Genomic DNA, 15,905 nt, shown 5'->3' with positions numbered 1-15,905 from the left:
CTGCAGCTGGTGGCCTGACTGGACCCTGATATTTAGGCTGTAATCGGGGCATCCAGCCAAGACACATTTTGATATTGGAGCTGTTTTTATTTCATGTATTATATAACTGTAAATATTTGTTGCATATACTGTTAACTTTTATTTTGGGCCATCGGAAGAGTGACCAAGATACCCACTAATAAAGATCTAAATATACAACAAGAGACAAGAAAAAAAATATAACCAGACAGGGACTGCTACAGATGTGATGTTTTCTTGTCACATCAAAGTAATGACAAATGATGCCAGGGAATCTTACTGCATGCACTGGACCAGAGAAAGAGAGTTTATTTACACAAGTACCGACAAGCATCCATATACAGTCGTCCTCAACTTTATTCATAATCTTCCACTAAAGAAAAGTCAAAATTCACAATAGTCACGGAAATAAATAGAAACTAAAAAAATAATAATAAATAAAAAATTTGCTAAATTATAATTTAGTGAAATGAGACATTGCTTTTCCATTGCAGTTGAAAAGAATAATTAAAAAAAAAAAAGAAAGAAAAGAAACTGTCCCAGACAAACCAGAGCACTTTGCTGATGAACAGTGGGTCAAAATCAAAATACCTGTTAACAGGTGTAGAAGTCTGATTGAGAGTTACAGAAGACACTTGATTGCGGTGATTGCCTCAAAGAGTTGCTCAACAAAATATTAGTTTACAGGTCCCATCATGCTTGTTTGCTTGTTTTGTTTTTTTGTTTTGTTTTGTTTTTTATATTTCTGTTGAACCACAATTCAAAAGCAATGTCATTATTTTCATAAAATGTTTATTTATTATTGCTTTTGTCATTTTCAACTTATTTCAGTGAGAGCTTTTTTTCCCCTTCTTTATTTGGAAGGTATGAATAAATTTAAGGACAACTGTAGCAACGTTTACAGCACACAACAATAACATCTCAAATTACTATATTTCACCAGAATAATACCCTCAATATCACTGCTCCCTTCTGGAGGTACGTTATGTTAAAAATAACCAGACACTGAACCAATTCTATATCATCTCACCTGAATTAAATATTGTGTCACTGGTGTTTCAAATTTGTGATTAATCTGAAAAAAATGTCTAAAGCACAAAATGAGCTGTAGGCAATTTAATGTTAAATGTTCTTTTTGACATGATGAAGAAAGTAAGTGAAAACATTTAAACAATTTATGCTAACTTTAAAGTAGTTTTAAAATCCACTGTAAATACATTTTTAAAATGTAAAAAATAAAAATAAAAAAAAAAGAAGAAGAAAGTATTTCATCACCTGGAGTGTCAAAAACGACTATAAAACAGTAAAACAGTAACTTTCCATATTTAAAACATAGTTTCTCGCCCCAATTTTACATAACGTATATTTGTATGTGTGTAATGTTTTGGCTTTTTTAATGTTTCAGGGAGGATATTCGCAAGTAGAAACAATAAAATGAGACATAAACCTTATAAAATAATGTTATAATAGAAATAATTAGGTTTAATACAGCAGAAAATTGTTGAAATATTTTGTCAAACTAGAAATTCTATTTAAAAGTGCAGTAATATGCAGTTTATTTTACGTCATATCAAGTTTATTATTACATGTAATTTCCATAAAAATAAAAAACTATATCCACTATATAATAAATGAATTTACCATTGAAAAGAAGTTAGTAAACAAATATTTATTATTATAATTACAATTAAAAAATACAAAAAATGTTTACATTATTGTACATATAAATTCATAGCTTATTGATTTTTTTCGTGTAATTGGGGGGAAAACAATTGTATAATAAAATTTTTATTTTGGAAAATTGCTTAAAATTATTGTTTTTCGAACAGTGTAGGGAACCAGTGTTTTTTTTTTTTCTTCTTTTCTTTTCTTTTTTTCTCGTCGTTTCTTTAAAAATGACACAAACGTAAAGTAAGTAAAAGCAATCGTGCTTTTTGTTCTTTCTTTTCCTTTTTTTTTCTTTGCAAGATGCCATTTAAGAGAAACGTAAGTGAAAACGTCCATCAAACAGTGGTAACGGTCTCTATGGTAACAACGCTTTTTGTCTCTACGTCACTACCGTAAAGAATCGGGACGCCAGGAAGAGCGGAGTGTGCGCCGCTCGATGAATGAAACTGAACGGCAAACTTAATTCATTCATTCAACTTTTCGACGAAATTTGACAGTGTTTACCCAACATTGCATGTTAGCTGCTTCTACCAGGTAAGTGTACCCGAGCCGCGGCGTTCAGTCAGCTAATGTTTTGCTAGTCGGCTGGTTACCCGGCGTGTTTACATTGCTGCTAGTCAGCGTTAGCAATCTCGTGCTAAAAATATCAACACAGTCAAAGTGTCTGCTTTGATTCGGTGACATTTGGCTGTTGTGTCTTGAAATATCCAGCCAAAACAGCACACGCTTAACAATAAAGATGTTACGTTTTGCTCTCTGTGTTTCATCGTTAGCTACTTTCTGTGTTTTGCCTCCAGCTACAGCCAGTTACAGTGTGGCATCCTGACATCTCTCCTCTTACTTTGCCTATTCCCTCCTCTCTGCAAGGTGTGCATGTTTGTCACTGTTGCTGGAAATACTTGCTTAAAGGTGTGTGCACTTGTCTATGAGCGTGCATACCTAGCTTCAGCCGCAGCCCTGTGTTTGTGTGTGTGAGTGACGAGCCTGTGTGAGCCATGTCGGTGTCAGTGATCATAAAGTGGGGAGGTCAGGAGTACTCCATCAGTTCTCTGTCTGAGGAGGACACAGTGATGGACCTGAAACAGTCCATTAAGACCTTGACTGGGGTGCTGCCAGAGAGACAGAAACTACTGGGACTCAAGGTCAAAGGTGAGAGGGCGCCACTGATCACAAGTGTGTTATTCCTGGACAAACTAGTGTAAATTACCTCATATGATATTCAATCCAAGTCAACAAGATACCAGGACTTTTTTTTCCCTCTGTTGTACCTTTCTATTACTGTTCACTATGTTTAATAAACACTCTAGAATGTAGTAAACTTAATTCACTGCTACATTTCCCCAAGCCTTGGCAATGCTAATCCACATTCATAATCACTGAATGTTTTATATGTACAAATATGTCAATTTCACTGTTACCAGCTCGAGTGTCTTTTTTTCTGTGTCTGCAGGCTATGTAGTCTATAAATTACTTAATGTTGTAGGATTGTGCAGGTGTTTTAGCTAAATGGATCTCCCTCTTCTCCTTTTTTTCCCCCTCCCCCCGCCCCCATTCCTGATTCCAGGTAAACCTGCAGAGGATGAGGTGAAGCTGGGCTCTTTGAAGCTGAAGCCTAACACCAAGATCATGATGATGGGCACCAGAGAGGAAAGCCTGGTAGGTGTGAAGATGGGGGAAAAAAAAGAGATATCTAGAAAGATATCTAGTTGGGACTCGGTTAACTAGCCATGTGCCTGAGTGACTGCACAATTTTCAGGTTTACCATGCATGATAGTTACTGAAAGAGGAACCCAAGTGAGCATGCTTTCAGTCAAAGTGCTGTACATAGAGATCACAACAACATGACAATAAAAACATCAGAAATTCACAAACATATGCAAACATACTGAAACAATAAAAAGGACATCAGTAAAACAAGCAATTTAAGACTCATATGTAGCATTAAACAAGTGGGTCTTCAGCTTTGTTTTAAATACATCAATGGAAGATGCCTGCCTAATTTCAACAGGTAGACTGTTCCACAATGTTGATGCATGGAAAGAAAAAGCCCGTTCCCCAACCGTCTTTCTACGGACCTTTGGGACACTCAGAGGCCCAGTCCCCTGCCAATGCAAAACACGAGTGGGAACATATGTTTTCAACAAATTTGACAGATACGATGGGGCAGTTCCATTTACAATTTTATGCATTAGCAGCACCATCATAAAGTCTGTGCTAACCTGAACAGGTAGCCAGTGCAGAGCGGCTAGCACTAGAGTGATATGCTCATAATGAACTTGCAGTGTCATGATTTTTGTGGGCTCACCTGTTGTAAACAAGCCACTTGGATAGTTTGTTGTCTGAGATCCTGAGTCATATTATTTCATAACTTTTGTCTTGACTGAAATACTTGTGCATGTGTTTTTTTGTGAAGGAGGAGGTTTTAGCCCCTCCACCAGAAAATGACGACGTTGTCAATGATTTTGACATCGAGGAGGAAGTCATTGAAGTGGAGAACAGGTGAGATATTTTTATGTGTCTCTGGCAATTTAGAAAGAAGGAAGATTTTCAGAAAGGGTGTCGGGAAATGCAGCTTTGTGTATGTGTATGTTTGAGAAACAATTGTTGTTCTGTGTCTTCAGAGAGGAGAACCTGGCCAAAATAGCCCGCAGAGTGAAAGACTATAAGGTGGAGGAACTGAATCCTCCCAGAGAAGGCAAAAGGCTCCTGGTACTGGATGTGGACTACACACTGTTTGGTAAGTTAATGTGATACCAACATTTGTCTCTTTCAGAATCAGACTGGGACACCTCTGACTGGATGGGTTATAATATATTTGCTGTAGTTTGACTTTTACAGGACACAACATCATATCTTAGTTTAAAACTGCATCTTAATAGTATTTTTTTTCACATGTGCATAGGTACATTTACAGACTGATATGAAATCTGTGTTTTCCCTTTTCTGTTAATGCTCCCAAGAACATTTATTTAGTTACCACTTTGTCTAATAAACGTAATAATAAAATGCAATATTACTGTGTGCACTCTTTTGACCACCTTTACAAAATAAGCAAAATGCAGTTTTTATATCAGTCTGTGAATGTACATGTGCACATGTGAACAGTTGCAATCCAGTTTTAAACTAACATGTAATGTTGTGTACTGTAAAAGTAAAACTACATGAATACTGTGTGATCCATCATATGTGCAGACTCTTTTTTTCCAGATGACGTATATATTTTCGGCTAGCATGTAGACATCGTGCTTTTTTTTTCAGATTAAGGGCAGTTAAAATGAAAATCCATCACTGTTTGTCAGTGTATCAGTTACTTGTTTAACCTTAGACACTGTGCTTTGGTCCTGTGTGTGTTCAGATCACAAGTCGTGTGCAGAAACGGGTCAGGAGCTGATGAGACCATACCTTCACGAGTTTCTGACATCCGCCTATGAAGACTATGACATTGTGATCTGGTGTATGTATCTTCTCCTCACTCTATCAGTGGTTCATTTGCTTCCTGACACAAGTTAGAGGACAGGCTTTTCATACCTGGTCCCAGATACAGTTTTGTACAGATGTGACTGGTTAATTATCTAATAAGCATCTGGCTCGCTGTAAGGACCAGAGCAAAAGGCACTGGTGCTTCAGATGCTGAACTACTGTTCAGAGGTCTGGTAGCTGTGTGTCTAAAATTAGAGTTCACATATTTTAAAATGGTGTCAAATCTTGAAAAATTAGTTTCTGTTTGGGGAGTTGGAGATTTCTGTGCCCTGTAGCTCAGAGGTCACTTGTGCTGGGTTTCTGATTAAATGAAAAGCCTGTGATTCATATCGGGAAAGAGAAGGAATACACAGCGAGAGGGAAATGTACAGAGTTTGGGTCTTTATTCTTCAATTCAGCATCATGATTCTTACATTTATTACTGCAATCTTAACTGATATGTGTGCTTTCTCTCTTTAGCTGCTACAAGTATGAAGTGGATCGATGCCAAAATGAAAGCAAGTATTCCACTTGTGTGTTTTTTTTTTTTTCTTTTAAAGGTGTAATTTTCATCTACTTTCGATGGAGCAGTTTTCTGCTAAGATACTATACATTTTTTGCCAAAAGGTGGCAGTGTTCATCAACTTACAGTAAGTTACAGTATTTGTGTATAGATGGGATCAGATGATAACACTGCTGTGTGTGTGTGTGTGTCTGTGTAGGAGCTGGGAGTGACAGACAATCCAAACTACAAGATTACGTTCATGTTGGACAGTGCCGCCATGATCACTGTACACACCCCTAAGAGAGGGGTTGTGGAGGTGAGTGCACACACACAGCTGAAGATCCGTTCCACTGCTTTGGTCACACATATTACTGATGTGAACATCTTTCAGTATTTAGATTTGGAATTAGGGTTTGTCTCATGTGATATATTTTAATATTTGTACCTTTTGTTTAACTTTGAATGATAGATTGCACCTTTATCTGTGGTAAATAGTTAATTACCTTTTTACTGTGGCTTTAGACAACATATGAGAGAATATCACCTTGTCCCTAAAACTGGACTTGTATCAACAATATAAAGTGTCGCACATGCATCACGCTAAATAACTCTGTCAGTGCTCAGAGCTGTGCCCTGTCTAAGATATATATATATATATATATATATATATCTTGCATGCTATCACCAAAGTTTCAGGTGTGACTGCATGTGGGGCGACACTGTGTTTTTAAGTGTTTGTGGTGACAGATCAATTTCAGAAACAGACACGCACATGTGCATATGCAGGAATAGCTTTCCCTTGATGGTGTTTTTGGCTGAGGTTTGTTGCTTTGTGAGAGGCACTGGTTTAGTGCGTTTGATGGCATACACATTTCCAGGTGAAGCCCTTGGGTGTGATTTGGGGGAAGTACGGAGAATTTTACAACAGGAAAAACACCATTATGTTTGACGACATTGGACGAAACTTCCTCATGAACCCGCAGAATGGACTAAAGGTAGGTCGCTGCCCACGTCACCTTATTTTGACCTACTTTTCTTCCTCCACGTCATAATTTTCCTCACATTCTGTTGTGTGAATGTGCATAGATCCGGCCCTTCATGAAGGCCCATCTCAACAGGGAGAAGGATAGGGAGCTGTATAAACTGGCTCAATACCTCAAAGAAATTGCCAAGCTTGAAGACTTCAGCGGGCTCAACCATAAACATTGGGAGAGGTAGGCAAATATGCTTAACAGTAATAAGGACATTTTGCATATTGGTACTGAGATATTAAATGTTCACATAATAAACCAAAAACCATTCAGAAACATGTAACTCATCTGATCTGCACTCTGAAAGTGAATGAGCTCTTATAATTATTTTTATAGTGGTGTGAACTGTGCTAAACATGCAAGGTCCCTTTTCCTTCCTGTAGATTTGGTGTTACCATGGCCAGGTTTTCCAGAACAACAGAAATAAAACCTGCATCTTTCTTTATGTGAAAGAACATTTAACACAGAGGTTTATATGCAGAACATTAAAGCAGTCTGAATTTTGAAACAGCAGAGTTAATTCTTCATGATTTGTCTATACAACAAAATAAGGAAAACAATACACTTTTTGCAACGTATTACCTAAATGTTTTTACATACTATGCACATTTCAAATATGGATAAATTCACTAGAATATTTCTGCAGGATGCACTCAACATGTGTGCATGTGTTTGTTTGTGTAGGTACCTTTCTAAGAGGCAGCACCACTGAGGAGGAGCTGTATCCTCATCAAAGACTTGGGCTGGATGCAACCATCCCATCATCCAGTTCTCACACACAGAACACACGCACACACACTTGGCTATTACAAGTCCTTGATCCCGAACCTTACAATTAAATCCGACACTAACTCTGCAGCTGCCAACAGTCAGAGGTGCAGGACTGAGATGGGCTTCCCAGTTTATATATTTGCATGTTCTCTGCCTCTCCCTAGTCTGGAACTTTTTCTTTTTTCTTTTCAAAATATGATTTGCATTTGCTACAATAACACTGGCAGTGACTACCAGTCTGCAGCATAGATTGTAAAATATACCAAGCCTGAAGCCACACTGATTTTGAGGAGACAAACTCCAGCTCAACCACCAACTTACGGTGTTCAGTCAGGTGTTAAACATACATGATGAATTCCACAGTTGCCTGGAAGTGTTTGAGATCTTTTGCACCTGCTTGGTCTTCCAGATGGGCGACAGCATTTTCACATAATAGTAGTGTGAGGTTGCTTGTCACAAAAAACAAGGCATACTCTCCTGTGACTGACCATTCTCTCTGCTATACCAAGCAAGTAAAAACAGATACAAATATTATTTCACCATGCATGGTTAAGGTCCGTAGGCAACTGAAGTGTTACATATTGTGTATTCTGAAGAGACAGATTGAACACTGATCAGCCAAAAGGCATTCAACAGCAAAGAATAAGTAAGAGCAAGTTCAACAGCAAGTAATCTGAAAGTGTTTTCAAGAAGCAAGGATACATCCACGATTTAAAAAAAAAAAAAAAAAGATTTTTGCGGCGTATTTGGAAAGTCAACTTTGTTTAAATTGAAGAATAAAAGTGAAATGTTGGAATCGGAGAATCAAAATCAAAGATAAATCTGCGTCCTTGAGCGTCGAAAAGAAGCCTGAAACCTTCACAGTTTGACATGCAATAATATGCAATAATCCTTGAAGCTACTGTGAGATTGAAGGCTGTTGATCTTGAGTGATTCAGGCTAAAATACTTTCTTCAAAGCAATTGTCTGTAGTGCATGTTTTGATTGGGGGGTAAAAAAAAAATCTCGTTTTTACTTGTATGCAGAGGCCATTGCACACAGGTTGGTCAGTTGGATGTTGTGTTACATTTACACACTGTACACTCATAGGTGGGGACATTTCCACAGGCGGATAGATGTCTGTGTATATTTGTGTTTTTCTGTGCATGTAATTGTTACATGCCAAATCTGCTGCATCACTGAACGCCGACACTCAAACGTGGATCAGTTCCGTTTTTTTTTTTTTTAATGCAGAAGTCATTTATTCTGTATTCTCTTTAGAACTTCTTTTGAACGCCTTTGTTAAACCCAGATGTTACTGAACAGAGTGAGGATGAGGGATGATGATGGGAAGGCCAGAAACAGACCATACAAAACATGTATTGTATGTTTTTTTCACATGCCAGTAGCTTTTGAAATATCTCAGAACTTTTTGTCAACATTTGTTTTAAGTTATGGATGAAAGAGTGGGAATTTTAGGAGGTGCTCCACCTTATAAGCAAGTAGTACCTGAAGCTCTTGTGAACATCAGGGATGTGATTTTTCAGACTTTGTCAGGTCTACAGCTGTTTTAGAAATTTAGTTCCGTTTTATTTCTAGAGGAATTTTTCTTGAGTTCTGCCTTTGTTGTGTTCCCCTTATCACAGTCCAGACATCTTGACTGTAAATATGACAATAAACCTTTTTTGTACCAATCTTGTCTGGATTGTTCATTTTTCCTTCAGTAGATTTCGCTATAATAAATTACCACCACATTAGAAATACAGATGAGATGCCATGGATTAAATACCAAAAAGTGCAGTAAGTTGATGTTCATGAATTTATTATGAATGTAAAAAAAACAAAAAGATTTTAGAAATAATTCTGCAAAAATAGTAATAAATAAGGGCATGGGAGAAATAGTAACTGATTTAAATCATATGACAAATATTTGTTTTAACAATATACTCTAGTTTCATCGAGACAACTTACATGAATGATGAATAAATACTGTACATGTAAAAATGTTGGAAATTAAAAATCAAAAAAATAATAGGAATTTAAAAATATATCGTTGTCCATCCTTCTTTTCTTCCTTCATGGCCACAGTCCACAGACAGATTAACATCTCACGCTGTCTTTGTTCACTCTGGAGACAAGATCAGTTACAATGTGGTGTTATGTACGAAAAAATTATAAGCTGTCGTAAAATTAGTATCTTCAATAATAAACTCATGTATAAATATATACTTACACACACTGGCTCCAGTGGCTCCATGGCCCGCTGGTGTGTTTGTCCTGAGCTCGCACACAGAAAACATACCGTCTGGTTTTGACATTGATCTCGTACTTGGTTTGATCAGTGGTGTTGTGCTGCACAAAAGATAAGAAGAGATGACACATTAAAGACTAAGAAATGTGGCTAAACTGGAAGTATGCAAATGTATTTGAATATGATATGCTTAATATACCATTATGTATGTGTCATCGTGGCAAGACTGTCCATTGTGGACCATCTTGACCTGGAAGTGTAGGCCAAAGTAGGTGCAGGGCTTCTCCCAGGAGTCAGGGTAGTCCCAGCTGAACATCCTCCCATCATTGCTGAGTTGCAGGTTGGGGAGTTTTGCTGGCCTCACTGGATGGAGGAATGAAGTGGAGAAAGGTGAGCAAGAAAAGAAAACAGACAGTGAGGATGAGGTTACAAGGCCGCAGACAGATGAAAATATTGCCATATAACCTCAAATAACCTCAAGTGTTTGCATCACAGTTGGGTCAAAAAGTAGTAGAAGACTGCTAGAAAAGTAATTGTCCAGTGTCTAGGTTACCGATCTCTCTCAGGTAGAAAGACTTTGTGTAGGCCTCCAGAAGAGCGGAGCTGTGGATGTAAACAGCGAGGGAGATGGGGTGTTGTTCCTCTTTGTACGGGCAACTGGCATCCTGGCAGTGAATCCCTGATCCATCAGCATTCAGCTCACAAGGAATGCTTTCCATGTACCTGGATTTAAGACAAAAAATTTGGTAAAATGCAATCTAGAAGAGGTACCAGTATAATAAAATGTCACCTCGTGTTTTCAACATGGCTGCTCCAAGGAGAATTAGATATCAAATAACACAGCAGTTACTCCTGATTGAAATGAGTGTGATTTTTATTTTTGTCCTCACCGTTGTGCCTTTACAAGGAGCACAGCTGCACCGGCTCTGAACTCTGTTCTTGTCCAGGTACAGTGAAAGGAGCCTTTATAGTTTGGAGCAGAGCAGTGGATGTAACCTGGAGGAACAGGAAAAAAAACTGGGTTAGCTATCTATCTTTTGTGTCTCAGAGCACTTTGATTTGAAGGTCCCGCTATCTAAATGGAAACAAATCATTGTAAGATTAATTGCCTTTAACGAGGTAAATTAAAAAGATTTCTGGCTTGATACCAGCCACAGAAATATGTCTTGTGGCACCTATGAAAACAACTTTTAGAGAGACCTTTGCCTCTGTAAAATAAAACAGCAAAAGCTTTGACCTAAGAAAGAAAATCCTACAAGCATCAGGTTTAATCTTTTTTTGAGAATTACTGGCACTAACAATGTGATGATGCATGTAACATAAAGCCAACCTTTGTATTGTTTGTTTATGCTACAGCAATTATATTATTGTGGTAACATGTTCTCTTCTTTCTCTCCTTTAGTACATCTTGTACACTTATCTTGTTTTTCCTTCTTTCCCTTCACTTCCTTTTACACCATCACTCTACCTGCTGTGATCCTATTATCCAATTTCTTTTGCCTGTTTTTGAATCAAAGCCTGTCATTTTTACCATCTTACATCCCCGTTTCACCATCGTTCTTATCTCAGCTATTCACTTGTATCTATTCCACATCTTCTCCAGTGAAAGCTTCTCGCCAGGTCCAGATCTTAAATCTATCTGTTTGCCGTTTTGAGAATTATTTCATCCTCCTTTCCTCTCATCTCACTTCTCTCCCTGTGACTCTTTCGTACCTTCTTCAGCTGATTTTTTCTCCAGTATGACACTCCTGTTATCTGGATTTAGCTGGACCAGGATCACAGTGTGGTTGAGGTAATCTCCATCTGGACCGAGGTGACAGGTGTAGTTTCCTCCTTTTGTCTCTTCCACAGGAACCATGACCTGGTTCCCCTGCAGAGGTGGATTCATGTCCACACCTGAAACAAGGACAGTGTTGCAGTAAAGTCAGTGATTCAAAATGGCACAAAATCATTGAGAACATTTGCTGTTATGTTATATTGTACGTCATGATAGTGGCACAGGTATAAAAAGTACTTGTGTCAGCAGTTTTACCATTTTTCTTCCAAAACACAGGCTGGTTTTGATAAGCTTCTCCACAGCTCAGAGAAACATGAGCCACGGCTCTCCGGCCATGAGGCACCCTCAAAACCAAAACTGGTTACACCACAGACAAGAAGAACATAAATTGGTTTCAGTCAGTGATTGTTACGTATGTGAGATGAAGTAATAAAATAAACAGTGAAAGAATATTTAGTAGATGATGAGAATAAGGTACCAACCATTATCCATCAGAGTCTCAGTGACTACTTGGTGGCTGTCAGAGCTGACGCTGCACACCACAGCACACAGAAGCATGAGAAAAAATGCACGCATCTGTGAGAAATGATGAAACGTTAATTCATTGCAAGGACAGAAACCAAAATAGCAATACAGTTGAGGCAAAAAAGAAGAAGGTGTATTTGCTTAAACCTTGAAAATATTCAATGTCTTGTTGCGATATGTTTAAAGGCTGCATATGGTCCCAAATTGTGAGCAGCTCCATTTTTTTAAAAGTAAAAGATGCTAAAGAAGTAAAGTTTGCCAGTAATTTCACCTCACAACACGTTTCTCTTTTTAAGAATCTTGTGACCCCCTTTGAGAACCATAAAGTGAAGCATACCAGCACCTCTACAGTGGCTTTAAATAATTTCAATACACAAGTAAAAGAAGATCTGACGATGCTGCAAGAAAATGTATTCATATTGAAAGATGTTTGGCAGATCATTATCAGTACTTGTAGCTTTTATCCAGATTTATTGGATTGTTTTCTATCAAAATCCTTTTTTTTTTTTTTATCAGTTTACTCCGATGAAATGCAACCCTGATATATGAGAAATACATACAAATAACATGCTGAATAGCCAGAGAGATAAAAAAAAAGACAATGAGATTAAGTACAGGAGATCTTACCTTGACCACCAGACTTGATTCAGAGTTTTCCTCACTGAAAGCTGACCTGATAACAGACCAATAAGAGGGCTGTGTGCAATCAGTTTGTGTGTCTGAACTCTGCATGCTGCTGCTGTATTTATGCAGACAGAAGCAGAAGGTGAAAACCCCCAATGTGAAGTGGAACTGCCTGCTGTATGTGTGTGTGTGTGTCTGTTTGAACAAAGAAGAGTGCGTGCGTGAAATATTACCTGAGAATGTCAGGGCTGATGACATAAGATTAAGAGCTGGTTCTGCAGTTGGAAACACCGAAGTCATTACAAAGCAGGGAAACTGAATGGTATTTCTTCATCAACACACAATGTTCCTCTTGACCCATGGCCATCTTTTGGTCAACTTGTTTTTCCTCAGTCATGAGGACGATGACAAATGTTAAGAACAAAGGAAGAATTTTTCATCATACTATATTCTACGTGAAATTGGGTGCATAATCGTGCAGCCGCACTGACCACCGTGGGGGGAAGTGAGGAAAACACGACCGAGAAACCTCTGGGAACAGGAACTGAAAAGTGTCTGCACATGACAATGTGGGATGGTACATGGTTCTGTATCACTGAGAGCTGAGCAGGTACCCTGGAAAATAGTCATGAGAGTTCTCTGGAACAACAGTGATGGTGAGAAGAATGGTGAGCAGGATGAAATAAATGAAACTAAATCTAAAGGGGCTACTGAATGTGTTTGATGAACATTCAGGCTTTTGACCATGTAAGAAGAAGAAAAAAACTAAATAGCACGCTGTGATGATTTATGGAGGAGTTTCCAATTTTACAGCCACTAACATTTAATTATGCCAGTGTGGTTCTGTGGGTAATGAAAACCTGCACAACGTTTCCTATAAGCACAGTGGAGCGCTCTGCCTGTAAAAAAAAAAAAAAAAGAAAGGTAACAGATGACTATTGTAGGTGCTCTGGGGTTTTAAAGCAAACGACCTTTGTATAGAATTCTATTTTCAAGGCTATGGTACTCAGAACGAAAGCACGATTTCATTGCTTCTTTGTGCCCACTTCGATACGACACTTTTGTCCAGAAACTACATTTTACAAAACAGAAAACTTTCAACACACCCTTAATAATTGTAGAATGTCAAACAGCTTTTCTCTTGTTTGGGATGAGTTGCACATCTACCCACACAAGCAAAACCTCTTTACATCCTAACCTCGATCATGTGTAATGTCGAAAGGCATTTCCCATCAAATGCCACTCTTCTGTTTCTGCTTCTCATGTGGTAGATTCAATACCACACTGACCTTATACATGATCCTCTTCCCCTCTACCTGTACTTCATGCATGTTTGGACATTTCACACTTAATATGATTCAAGCAGGTCATTAACTCTCCTACTTCCTCCTCTGTGCTCAAGTGGTTTTGTTACGTGAGTTATTTACAGGTAAATTGTTACCCGGCAGGCAGGTTTAGATTCCTTCCTTGTCCCATCAATGGCTGAATGACGTTTCTTTATTTGCTCTGTAGCTGGGAATACCAGCTGGCACTACTTACCTCAGACACAACACTTACAGCAGCTCCTTCTCTCCTGACCTATTTGCATCATCGTGTTTTTTTCACAGAACTTTTCATGTTCCGACCGTCTGGAATGACTAGATTTAAGATAAGGAAGTTGAAATGACGAAAGGGGGAAATCACAGGAAAATGAAGCCGATATTGGGTAATTGCCAGCGATGGAACTCAGCCTCGAAATCAGATATTAATAATTAATACTGACTTATCATGGATTTATCAGCTCATTAGTTTTCTGAGATTGATAGCACTAATGTACCGGACTCTAATTATGACACTGGAACTGGGAAGTGATTAGATTAGCACTGGACTGAATTCAATGGTGTACAAGAAGTGAACTACCTGTATGCTTAAAGCTGAAGTATTTCTTTGCCACTCAGTGACTCAATCGTCTGATAATGCCAGGAATCCAGAACTCCAGCACAAGTGCAAATACTAAACGCCCAATAAAACCACAACATGCTATGTTAACATGCGAATTAAACAATATGTGTGTTATTTAGTGAACTTTAGAGGAGGTGATGTGCATACTTTCAACACTTTTGGACAAAGCCAGGCGAGACGTTTCCACTAAATCTAGTCTTTATCGTAAGCTGTGCTATCTGGCTGCCTGCTATGGCTTCATACCACATCAGAGTGGAGTCGATCCCGCCACGGGCCCTTGACAAGAAAGTGAAAAGATAAATTTTCCCTCAATGACTAGTATTTCTTTACATATTCATGTAGCCACAAAATGAAAGTTCGAGGCAATGTGTTTCTCTCTCGACTGTGGTTTGCCCACTATACGGAGAAGTGTTAATCATAATGACACTATCATAACACACAGCTCAAAATAGCACACATATTATGAAAAGTGTGATTTTGCAATATGCGGGGAGGAGGGAATTACTTTAGACACATCGAGGGAAGAGAGGAAAGGTAATTATGTCCTAAAATGGGTCAGAATGTTTCAGTTAAGAGATATCAATCACATATGTAGTATGTTCATTTATACACTCACTACTTGGTTGGGGCTCCTTTACCACAAATTACTGCATCAATGCGGTGTGGCATGAAAGTAATCAGGTATTACTGAGGCCCAGCTTGCTTTGATAGCAGCATTCAACTGACCAGAATTTTTGGGTCGCATGTTTCTCATCTTCGTCTTGACAGCACTCAGTATGGTGTTCTGGAGGGTTGAGTTCAAGTGAGTTGGCTGGCCAATCAAGCACAGTAGTATCACAGTCAGCAAACCATTTAGTCGGAGTCTTTGCTCTGTGGGCAGGCGCTAACCTTCATAAAGCTTGTCAGCAGCTGTAAAATCTCCTGGTAGATGCTGCGTTGGCTTTGGACTTGACAAAACAGAGTGTTTCAGGTGTGGTTTGATATTAGGAATGCAACAGCTGAAGCTCCTTCTGGTGGCTCTTGATGCACTGACACCAGCCTGTGTCCTTCTGAAGCTCTCCTAAGTCCTTGAATTGACTTTTCTTGACAGTCCTCTCAAGGCTGTGTTCATCCCTGTTTATTGTGCACCTTTTCCTACCAAACTTTTCTGTTCCAGTCAACTTTACACCAGTATGCTTTGATATAGTACTCTGCCAACAGCCAGTCTTTTCAGCAGTGCCCTTCTGTGGCCTTTTCTCCTTGTGGAGTGAGTCGATGATCTTCTCGAACAACTTTCAAGTCAGCATGACTGAGGTTGTGTGTACTGAACTAGACTGATACATACATAGTATTTTTACTATTTAAACAGTAACTTAC

The 15,905-nt window shown here is 38.5% G+C and overlaps 2 protein-coding genes across 2 annotated transcripts in view; one reads left to right on the top strand and one right to left on the bottom strand.

Annotated features, from left to right (window-relative positions):
• Positions 1-2,133: 2,133 nt before the first annotated feature.
• On the top strand, positions 2,134-9,126 carry ublcp1 (ubiquitin-like domain containing CTD phosphatase 1). The gene is made up of 11 exons (XM_008298972.1): positions 2,134-2,220; positions 2,554-2,835; positions 3,251-3,342; positions 4,100-4,185; positions 4,308-4,423; positions 5,042-5,140; positions 5,626-5,663; positions 5,868-5,966; positions 6,529-6,645; positions 6,737-6,864; positions 7,366-9,126. The coding sequence occupies exons 2-11, from the start codon at positions 2,682-2,684 to the stop codon at positions 7,391-7,393; spliced, it is 957 nt and encodes a 318-aa protein (XP_008297194.1). The 5' UTR covers positions 2,134-2,220; positions 2,554-2,681; the 3' UTR covers positions 7,394-9,126.
• A 110-nt stretch (positions 9,127-9,236) lies between these two features.
• Positions 9,237-15,905, bottom strand: part of il12bb (interleukin 12B, b) — a 20,273-nt gene continuing 13,604 nt past the window's right edge. Inside the window, exons 3-12 of the mRNA XM_008298971.1 lie at positions 14,472-14,475; positions 12,612-12,703; positions 11,942-12,035; positions 11,715-11,816; positions 11,396-11,578; positions 10,573-10,678; positions 10,236-10,405; positions 9,882-10,045; positions 9,665-9,783; positions 9,237-9,559 (exon numbers count right to left, since the gene is read on the bottom strand). Of these exons, the coding sequence (XP_008297193.1) occupies positions 9,532-9,559; positions 9,665-9,783; positions 9,882-10,045; positions 10,236-10,405; positions 10,573-10,678; positions 11,396-11,578; positions 11,715-11,816; positions 11,942-12,035 (966 nt within the window). The 5' untranslated portion in view covers positions 12,612-12,703; positions 14,472-14,475 and the 3' untranslated portion in view covers positions 9,237-9,531. The remainder of the gene's footprint in view (positions 9,560-9,664; positions 9,784-9,881; positions 10,046-10,235; positions 10,406-10,572; positions 10,679-11,395; positions 11,579-11,714; positions 11,817-11,941; positions 12,036-12,611; positions 12,704-14,471; positions 14,476-15,905) is intronic.

The sequence above is a fragment of the Stegastes partitus genome, unplaced genomic scaffold (assembly GCF_000690725.1).
Source record: "Stegastes partitus isolate 25-593 unplaced genomic scaffold, Stegastes_partitus-1.0.2 Scaffold1365, whole genome shotgun sequence".
Taxonomy (NCBI): Eukaryota; Metazoa; Chordata; class Actinopteri; family Pomacentridae; genus Stegastes; species Stegastes partitus.
This window is presented reverse-complemented; position numbering and strand designations above follow the sequence as displayed.

Bases quoted from the DNA above. Each gene is read 5' to 3' on its own strand.
- ublcp1 (XM_008298972.1), top strand. From the start codon at position 2,682: ATGTCGGTGTCAGTGATCATAAAGTGGGGAGGTCAGGAGTACTCCATC. The intron at 2,836-3,250 runs GTGAGAGGGCGC...TCCTGATTCCAG, and splicing joins ACTGGGACTCAAGGTCAAAG to GTAAACCTGCAGAGGATGAG. The intron at 5,967-6,528 runs GTGAGTGCACAC...ACACATTTCCAG, and splicing joins CTAAGAGAGGGGTTGTGGAG to GTGAAGCCCTTGGGTGTGAT.